General features: G+C 43.7%; 1 protein-coding gene across 1 annotated transcript; it reads left to right on the forward strand.

Annotated features, from left to right (window-relative positions):
* Positions 1-7,389: 7,389 nt before the first annotated feature.
* Positions 7,390-8,667, forward strand: LOC311133544 (vasopressin V2 receptor-like; the record flags this gene model as incomplete). Its single annotated transcript, XM_084167048.1, has 2 exons — positions 7,390-8,254; positions 8,462-8,667. The coding sequence occupies 2 exons, from the start codon at positions 7,390-7,392 to the stop codon at positions 8,665-8,667; spliced, it is 1,071 nt and encodes a 356-aa protein (XP_084023174.1).
* Positions 8,668-10,417: the final 1,750 nt, after the last annotated feature.

The raw sequence follows: 10,417 nt of genomic DNA on the forward strand, positions 1-10,417 counted from the left end.
ATGAGAACGGTGAGGAATCAGCCCAGAACTACATGGGAGGATCTTGTCAATGATCTCAAGGCAGCTGGGACCATAGTCACCAAGAAAACAATTGGTAACACACTACGCCGTGAAGGACTGAAATCCTGCAGCGCCCGCAAGGTCCCCCTGCTCAAGAAAGCACATATACAGGCCCGTCTGAAGTTTGCCAATGAACTCTGAATTATTTAGAGGAGAACTGGGTGAAAGTGTTGTGGTCAGATGAGACCAAAATGGAGCTCTTTGGCATCGTGGATGGGTATTCCAGCATGACAATGACCCAAAACACACGGCCAAGGCAACAAAGGAGTGGCTCAAAAAGAAGCACATTAAGGTCCTGGAGTGGCCTAGCCAGTCTCCAGACCTTAATCCCATAGAAAATCTGTGGAGGGAGCTGAAGGTTCGAGTTGCCAAACGTCAGGCTCGAAACCTTAATGACTTGGAGAAGATCTGCAAAGAGGAGTGGGACAAAATCCCTCCTGAGATGTGTGCAAACCTGGTGGCCAACTACAAGAAACGTCTGACCTCTGTGATTGCCAACAAGGGTTTTGCCACGAAGTACTAAGTTTTCAGAGGGGTCAAATACTTATTTCCCTCATTAAAATGCAAATCAATTTATAACATTTTTGACATGCGTTTTTCTTGACTTTTTTGTTGTTATTCTGTCTCTCACTGTTCAAATAAACCTACCATTAAAATTATAGACTGATCATGTCTTTGTCAGTGGGCAAACGTACAAAATCAGCAGGGGATCAAATAATTTTTTCCCTCACTGTATATGTATGTACAGTGGGGAGAACAAGTATTTGAAACATTGCCGATTTTGCAGGTTTTCCTACTTACAAAGCATGTAGAGGTCTGTAATTTTTATCATAGGTACACTTCAACTGTGAGAGACGGAATCTAAAACAAAAATCCAGAAAATCACATTGTATGATTTTTAAGTAATTAATTTGCATTTTATTGCATGACATAAGTATTTGATCACCTACCAACCAGTAAGAATTCCGGCTCTCACAGACCTGTTAGTTTTTCTTTAAGAAGCCCTCCTGTTCTCCACTCATTACCTGTATTAACTGCCCCTGTTTGAACTTGTTACCTGTATAAAAGACACCTGTCCACACACTCAATCAAACAGACTCCAACCTCTCCACAATGGCCAAGACCAGCGAAATGTGTAAGGACATCAGGGATAAAATTGTAGACCTGCACAAGGCTGGGATGGGCTACAGGACAATAGGCAAGCAGCTTGGTGAGAAGGCAACAACTGTTGGTGCAATTATTAGAAAATGGAAGAAGTTCAAGATGACAGTCAATCACCCTCGGTCTGGGGATACACTGCCGATTTTGCAGGTTTCCCTACTTACAAAGCATGTAGAGGTCTGTAATTTTTATCATAGGTACACTTCAACTGTGAGAGACGGAATCTAAAACAAAAATCCAGAAAATCACATTGTATGATTTTTAAGTAATTAATTTGCATTTTATTGCATGATATAAGTATTTGATACATCAGAAAAGCAGAACTTAATATTTGGTACAGAAACCTTTGTTTGCAATTACAGAGATCATACGTTTCCTGTAGGTCTTGACCAGGTTTGCACACACTGCAGCAGGGACTTTGGCCCACTCCTCCAAACAGACCTTCAACCAGATCCTTCAGGTTTCGGGGCTATGACGGTCAATCACCCTCTGTCTGGGGCTCCATGCAAGATCTCACCTCGTGGGGCATCAATGATCATGAGGAAGGTGAGGGATCAGCCCAGAACTACACGGCAGGACCTGGTCAATGACCTGAAGAGAGCTGGGACTACAGTCTCAAAGAAAACCATTAGTAACACACTACGCCGTCATGGATTAAAATCCTGCAGCGCACGCAAGGTCCCCCTGCTCAAGCCAGCGCATGTCCAGGCCCGTCTGAAGTTTGCCAATGACCATCTGGATGATCCAGAGGAGGAATGGGAGAAGGTCATGTGGTCTGATGAGACAAAAATTGAGCTTTTTGGTCTAAACTCCACTCGCCGTGTTTGGAGGAAGAAGAAGGATGAGTACAACCCCAAGAACACCATCCCAACCGTGAAGCATGGAGGTGGAAACATCATTCTTTGGGGATGCTTTTCTGAAAAGGGGACAGTACGACTGCACCGTATTGAGGGGAGGATGGATGGGGCCATGTATCGCGAGATCTTGGCCAACAACCTCCTTCCCTCAGTAAGAGCATTGAAGATGGGTCGTGGCTGAGTCTTCCAGCATGACAACGACCCGAAACACACAGCCAGGGCAACTAAGGAGTGGCTCCGTAAGAAGCATCTCAAGGTCCTGGAGTGGCCTAGACAGTCTCCAGACCTGAACCCAATAGAAAATCTTTGGAGGGAGCTGAAAGTCCGTATTGCCCAGCGACAGCCCCAAAAACTGAAGGATCTGGAGAAGGTCTGTATGGAGGAGTGGGCCAAAATCCCTGCTGCAGTGTGTGCAAACCTGGTCAAGACCTACAGGAAACGTATGATCTCTGTAATTGCAATCAAAGGTTTCTGTACCAAATATTAAGTTCTGCTTTTCTGATGTATCAAATACTTATGTCATGCAATAAAATGCAAATTAATTACTTAAAAATCATACAATGTGATTTTCTGGATTTTTGTTTTGGATTCCGTCTCTCACAGTTGAAGTGTACCTATGATAAAAATTACAGACCTCTACATGCTTTGTAAATAGGAAAACCTGCAAAATCGGCAGTGTATCAAATACTTGTTCTCCCCACTGTGTGTGTGTGTGTATGTGTGTGTGTGTGTGTGTGTGTATATATGTATATGTATATATATATATATATATATATATATATATATATATATATATATAAAAAAGGAGAGGGATGGAATGGAGTGCTGCATCAGGAGACCTGGCCTCCACAGTCCCACGACCTCAACCCAATTGAGATGGTTTGGGATGAGTCGGACGGCAGAGTGAAGGAAAAGCAGCCAACAAGTGCCCAGCATATTTGGGAACTCCTTCAAGACTGTTGGAAAAGCATTCCAGTTGAAGCTGGTTGAGAGAATGCCAATAGTGTGCAAAGCTGTGATCAAGGCAAAGGGTGGCTATTTGATTTGTTTAACACTTTTTTGGTTACTACATGAGTCCATGTGTGTTATTTCATAGTTTTGATGTCTTCACTATTATGCTACAATGTAAAAATAAAGAAAAACCCTTGAATGAGTAGGTGTGTCCAAACTTTTGACTGGTACTTACTGTATACAGTGGGGAAAAAAGTATTTAGTCAGCCACCAATTGTGCAAGTTCTCCCACTTAAAAAGATGAGAGAGGCCTGTAATTTTCATCATAGGTACACGTCAACTATGACAGACAAATTGAGAAAAAAAAAATCCAGAAAATCACATTGTAGGATTTTTAATGAATTTATTTGCAAATTATGGTGGAAAATAAGTATTTGGTCACCTACAAACAAGCAAGATTTCTGGCTCTCACAGACCTGTAACTTCTTCTTTAAGAGGCTCCTCTGTCCTCCACTCGTTACCTGTATTAATGGCACCTGTTTGAACTTGTTATCAGTATAAAAGACACCTGTCCACAACCTCAAACAGTCACACTCCAAACTCCACTATGGCCAAGACCAAAGAGCTGTCAAAGGACACCAGAAACAAAATTGTAGACCTGCACCAGGCTGGGAAGACTGAATCTGCAATAGGTAAGCAGCTTGGTTTTTGAAGAAATCAACTGTGGGAGCAATTATTAGGAAATGGAAGACATACAAGACCACTAATAATCTCCCTCGATCTGGGGCTCCAAGCAAGATCTCACCCCGTGGGGTCAAAATGATCACAAGAACGGTGAGCAAAAATCCCAGAACCACACGGGGGGACCTAGTGAATGACCTGCAGAGAGCTGGGACCAAAGTAACAAAGCCTACCATCAGTAACACACTACGCCGCCAGGGACTCAAATCCTGCAGTGCCAGACGTGTCCCCCTGCTTAAGCCAGTACATGTCCAGGCCCGTCTGAAGTTTGCTAGAGTGCACTTGGATGATCCAGAAGAGGATTGGGAGAATGTCATATGATCAGATGAAACCAAAATAGAACTTTTTGGTAAAAACTCAACTTGTCGTGTTTGGAGGACAAAGAATGCTGAGTTGCATCCAAAGAACACCATACCTACTGTGAAGCATGGGGGTGGAAACATCATGCTTTGGGGCTGTTTTTCTTCAAAGGGACCAGGACGACTGATCCGTGTAAAGGAAAGAATGAATGGGGCCATGTATCGTGAGATTTTGAGTGAAAACCTCCTTCCATCAGCAAGGGCATTGAAGATGAAACGTGGCTGGGTCTTTCAGCATGACAATGATCCCAAACACACCGCCCGGGCAAGGAAGGAGTGGCTTCGTAAGAAGCATTTCAAGGTCCTGGAGTGGCCTAGCCAGTCTCCAGATCTCAACCCCATAGAAAATCTTTGGAGGGAGTTGAAAGTCCGTGTTGCCCAGCGACAGCCCCAAAACATCACTGCTCTAGAGGAGATCTGCATGGAGGAATGGGCCAAAATACCAGCAACAGTGTGTGAAAACCTTGTGAAGACTTACAGAAAACGTTTGACCTGTGTCATTGCCAACAAAGGGTATATAACAAAGTATTGAGAAACTTTTGTTATTGACCAAATACTTATTTTCCACCATAATTTGCAAATAAATTCATTAAAAATCCTACAATGTGATTTTCTGGATTTTTTTCTCTCATTTTGTCTGTCATAGTTGACGTGTACCTATGATGAAAATTACAGGCTTCTCTCATCTTTTTAAGTGGGAGAACTTGCACAATTGGTGGCTGACTAAATACTTTTTTTCCCCACTGTATACAGTGGGGAGAACAAGTATTTGATACACTGCCGATTTTGCAGGTTTCCCTACTTACAAAGCATGTAGAGGTCTGTAATTTTTTATCATAGGTACACTTCAACTGTGAGAGACGGACTCTAAAACAAAAATCCAGAAAATCACATTGTATGATTTTTAAGTAATTAATTAGCATTTTATTGCATGACATAAGTATTTGATACATCAGAAAAGCTGAACTTAATATTTGGTACAGAAACCTTTGTTTGCAATTACAGAGATCATATGTTTCCTGTAGGTCTTGACCAGGTTTGCACACACTGCAGCAGGGATTTTGGCCCACTCCTCCATACAGACCTTCTCCAGATCCTTCAGGTTTCGGGGCTGTCGCTGGGCAATACGGACTTTTAGCTCCCTCCAAAGATTTTCTATTGGGTTCAGGTCTGGAGACTGGCTAGGCCACTCCAGGACCTTGAGATGCTTCTTACGGAGCCACTCCTTAGTTGCCCTGGCTGTGTGTTTCGGGTCGTTGTCATGCTGGAAGACTCAGCCACGACCCATCTTCAATGCTCTTACTGAGGGAAGGAGGTTGTTGGCCAAGATCTCGCGATACATGGCCTCATCCATCCTCCCCTCAATACGGTGCAGTCGTCCTGTCCCCTTTGCAGAAAAGCATCCCCAAAGAATGATGTTTCCACCTCCATGCTTCACGGTTGGGATGGTGTTCTTGGGGTTGTTTTCATCCTTCTTCTTCCTCCAAACACGGCGAGTGGAGTTTAGACCAAAAAGCTATATTTTTGTCTCATCAGACCACATGACCTTCTCCCATTCCTCCTCTGGATCATCCAGATGGTCATTGGCAAACTTCAGACGGGCCTGGACATGCGCTGGCTTGAGCAGGAGGACCTTGCATGCGCTGCAGGATTTTAATCCATGACGGCGTAGTGTGTTACTAATGGTTTTCTTTGAGACTGTGGTCCCAGCTCTCTTCAGGTCATTGACCAGGTCCTGCCGTGTAGTTCTGGGCTGATCCCTCACCTTCCTCATGATCATTGATGCCCCACGAGGTGAGATCTTGCATGGAGCCCCAGACCGAGGGTGATTGACTGTCATCTTGAACTTCTTCCATTTTCTAATAATTGCGCCAACAGTTGTTGCCTTCTCACCAAGCTGCTTGCCTATTGTCCTGTAGCCCATCCCAGCCTTGTGCAGGTCTACAATTTTATCCCTGATGTCCTTACACATTTCGCTGGTCTTGGCCATTGTGGAGAGGTTGGAGTCTGTTTGATTGAGTGTGTGGACAGGTGTCTTTTATACAGGTAACAAGTTCAAACAGGTGCAGTTAATACAGGTAATGAGTGGAGAAAAGGAGGGCTTCTTAAAGAAAAACTAACAGGTCTGTGAGAGCCGGAATTCTTACTGGTTGGTAGGTGATCAAATACTTATGTCATGCAATAAAATGCAAATTAATTACTTAAAAATCATACAATGTGATTTTCTGGATTTTTGTTTTAGATTCCGTCTCTCACAGTTGAAGTGTACCTATGATAAAAATTACAGACCTCTACATGCTTTGTAAGTAGGAAAACCTGCAAAATCGGCAGTGTATCAAATACTTGTTCTCCCCACTGTATATACACACACACACACAATCCTTTCTCCAAAGGACCATTCTATGGATAAAATGTCGTGAAAATCCCCCAAATCATGATTTTTCTTTGTCCTGGTTTCGTGAGGAATCTCTCTTCTAAAGGATGTTACTTGTTAGTGGCAAGAATAAAGCCCAAGTTTGACTAGAACAAAATACAAAATGATATTATTCTTAATCCTTAGTTTACATCCCTATGCAGTTTACTGTGTAGCCATTAGTCCTCATAACTATGTTTGAACATTAATGCATGCCGCTTTCTGCTTTTTGCAGTGAGATCCTTAGTGCTGGTAGCCTATATTGTTTTCAGATGTATTGCGTTGTATTGTTTTTTGGGGCTCAGTTGGTAGAGCATTGCGTTTGCCACGCCAGGGTGTGGGTTCGATTCCCACGGGCGACCAGTACGAAAAAAGGTATGAAAATCTATGCACACTTCTGTAAGTCGTTCAGCATAAGAGCGTCTGCTAAATGACTAAAATGTAAATATATAGAAGGCGTTGTTTGTTATTGTAAAGTAGAGAAGGGTAGCCCCTCCCTCATGCGGCGCATCCGTAGATATAAATCCTTCGCCTCCGCCGCTCCTCTATTCATTCACATCGTTGTGCGCATTGGTGGTGCTATCGGTCTCCAAAGTTTTCCCGCGTCTACGCTTTCTAGATCTACACTTTCAACAATTGCTGGAAAATAAGAAATTTATTTAGTCTGTTATATATATGTGAACATTTACATAGACAACGTGTATTTCAGTTGCATACATTTAGGCAGATTTTGGTTAATATTTGCTGTACTAGCCCATCTTTTACCTGTAGTCAGACGCGGACATTGGCTTAGGTTCCAAATTGTTTTCGTTTTTATCTGTAAAACTGCGACATTTTGCTTGAAAGTATGAGTTTCAATAGTTCAAATATTAGTAATATAAGTTTGGAAACGGAATTGGCCGAGAATTTGCCCCGGGATGAGCGCTTGGCTCGAGTTGAAATAGCCCTTTTAAGCATAATATTTTTCAGTGCAGCAATCTTAAACTTTGGACTGCTATGTGTGCTGTGGAAGCGGAGGAAGCAGCTCTCGAGGATGCGCGTCTTTGTTTTTCACCTTTGCCTGGCAGACCTGGTGGTCACATTTTTCCAAGTTTGTCCGCAGCTGATGTGGGATATAACGGACAGATTCTTCGGTCCTGACATTTTGTGCCGCCTGGTGAAATACCTGCAGGTCGTTGGCATGTTTGCCTCCACTTACATGATTGTAGTGATGACCATTGATCGCTACCAAGCAATCTGTAACCCCATGGTTACTTTCCAGAGGCGGCGAGCGCGCTGGAACGTGCCTGTGTGCGTTGCGTGGTCTGTATCCCTCATCTGCAGTCTCCCTCAAGTGTTCATCTTCTCCCGAGTTCAAATCGCGCCTGGTGTCTATGACTGCTGGGCTGACTTCATCAAACCGTGGGGACTAAAAGCTTACGTGACCTGGACAACTCTGGTGATATTTGTCTTGCCCATCATAACTGTTATCATGTGCCAGGTGCGTATTTGCCGAGCTGTTCAAATCAACTTTCACATGAAAACTCATCAAGTATCGAAATGTATCGGCAAACCGCTGCCCTCCAGGGCAAGTAGCGTTGCTGGGTTGTCCAAAGCCAGGATTAAGACCGTGAAGATGACTTTGGTCATTGTTCTTGCCTACATTATCTGTTGGACTCCTTTCTTCACTGTCCAGCTGTGGTCTGTCTGGGATGTCCAAGCACCCACTGAGAGTAAGAGCTATTCAATCTGTATTTCTAAGAATGCACTCCTTTTGTCACATGTTTTAATGCCTGGATTACAACTTTACTTGCAATGTATGTTTATTATAGCCTATTTATTTGGCATTTTGGCACAACCTCCTATATGTATTAAGGAATATAAATACATTAGGATGCTGTTGATAATATTCTGTGTTTATATCTTTGATAATATTTCAGCTGCAACTTTCACCATCCTGATGCTCCTGGCGAGTCTGAACAGCTGTGCAAACCCCTGCATCTACCTGCTATTCAGTGGGAAGCACCCCAAGATACGTATGGCTTTGGTGTGTGTTAGCCAGTCAGACATGAATGACTCCATACAAGAGGATGCCACTGTGGTTAGCTCGCTGTACAGTTTCAAGAGCCTTTCCAACTCCAGATGAAACAAGTTGACCAGAGCTCAGTCTGGCTGATAGAGCTTGGTGTATATAGATATAAAGAGCATATATGAAATATTCCGGTCACTCTAAGCATAGCCGCGGGAAATAGGGGGGCTGAGGGTGCTGCTGCACCCCCAGAAAAATCAGAATACATTGTTTTTATTTTTTAGGAAAGTAAAACATTTCACAAAAGTAGTGCACTGGGCCTTTTACTTGTCCTGTATTAGACAACCAATATAGCCAGCCGTCTGTAGTGCAAGTATTACAAATATATATATATACACTACCGGTCAAATGTTTTGAAAACCTTGAATGAGTAGGTGTTCTAAAACTTTTGTCCGATAGTGTATATATGTATTATGTTTAGCTAATACAGGCCTTTACTAGTCCTGTATTAGGGGACCGATATAGGCATCTATAGCACAGGCAAAATAAAAATCGCAGCACCCCCAAACATCTTCCCGCGGCTATGAGTCTTAGATCATCTAGCTACATCTTAGAAAAAAAAATGTAATTATTTCTGTAGATGACACACTGCAAAATGTTACAGCACATCTATGTTTATACGTTTTTCTGTCACTGAAAATGAATATAGACAGGGAGCTGTGTACAAAGATGTAAATACTGACAGTGTTATAAAGAAACCTCATTGCATATGTTTGAACACAGATAGTCATTGTGCCCAGTGACACAAGGCTACCAGACGAGCTAAACCACTTCTATGCTCGCTTCGAGGCAAGCAACACTGAAGCATGCATGAGAGCACCAGCTGTTCCGGATGACTATGTGATCACGCTCTCCGTAGCCGATGTGAGTAAGCAGGTCAACATTCACAAGGCCGCAGGGCCAGACGGAATACCAGGACGTGTACTCCGAGCACGTGCTGACCAACTGGCAAGTGTCTTCACTGACATTTTCAACATGTCCCTGACTGAGTCTGTAATACCAACATGTTTCAAGCAGACCACCATAGTCCCGTGACCAAGGACACTAAGATAACCTGCCTAAATTACTACCGACCTGTAGCACTGACGTCTGTAGCCATGAAGTGCTTTGAAAGGCTGGTCATGGCTCACATCAACACCATTATCCCAGAAACCCTAGACCCACTCCAATTTGCATACTGCCCCAACAGATCCACAGATGATGCAATCTCTATTGCACTCCACACTGCCCTTTCCCACCTGGACAAGAGGAACACCTACGTGAGAATGCTATTCATTGACTACAGCTCAGCGTTCAACACCATAGTGCCCTCAAAGCTCATCACTAAGCTAAGGATCCTGGGACTAAACACCTCCCTCTGCAACTGGATCCTGGACTTCCTGACGGGCCGCCCCCAGGTGGTAAGGGTAGGTAACAACATATCTGCCACGCTGATCCTCAACACGGGGGCCCCTCAGGGGTGCGTGCTCAGTCCCCTCCTGTACTCCCTGTTCACCCATGACTGCATGGCCAGGCATGACTCCAACACCATCTTTAAGTTTGTCGACGACACAACAGTGGTAGGCCTGATCACCGACAACAATGATGAGACAGCCTATAGGGAGGAGGTCAGAGACCTGGCCGTGTGGTGCCAGGATAACAACCTCTCCCTCAACGTGACCAAGACAAAGGAGATGATTGTGGACTACAGGAAAAAAAAGAGGACTGAGCACACCCCCATTCTCATCGACGGGGCTGTAGTGGAACAGGTTGAGAGCTTCAAGTTCCTTCGTGTCCACATCACCAACAAACTATCATGGTCCAAAAA

This window comes from Coregonus lavaretus, assembly GCF_964263955.1.
Source record: "Coregonus lavaretus genome assembly, chromosome: 8".
Lineage (NCBI taxonomy): Eukaryota > Metazoa > Chordata > Actinopteri > Salmoniformes > Salmonidae > Coregonus > Coregonus lavaretus.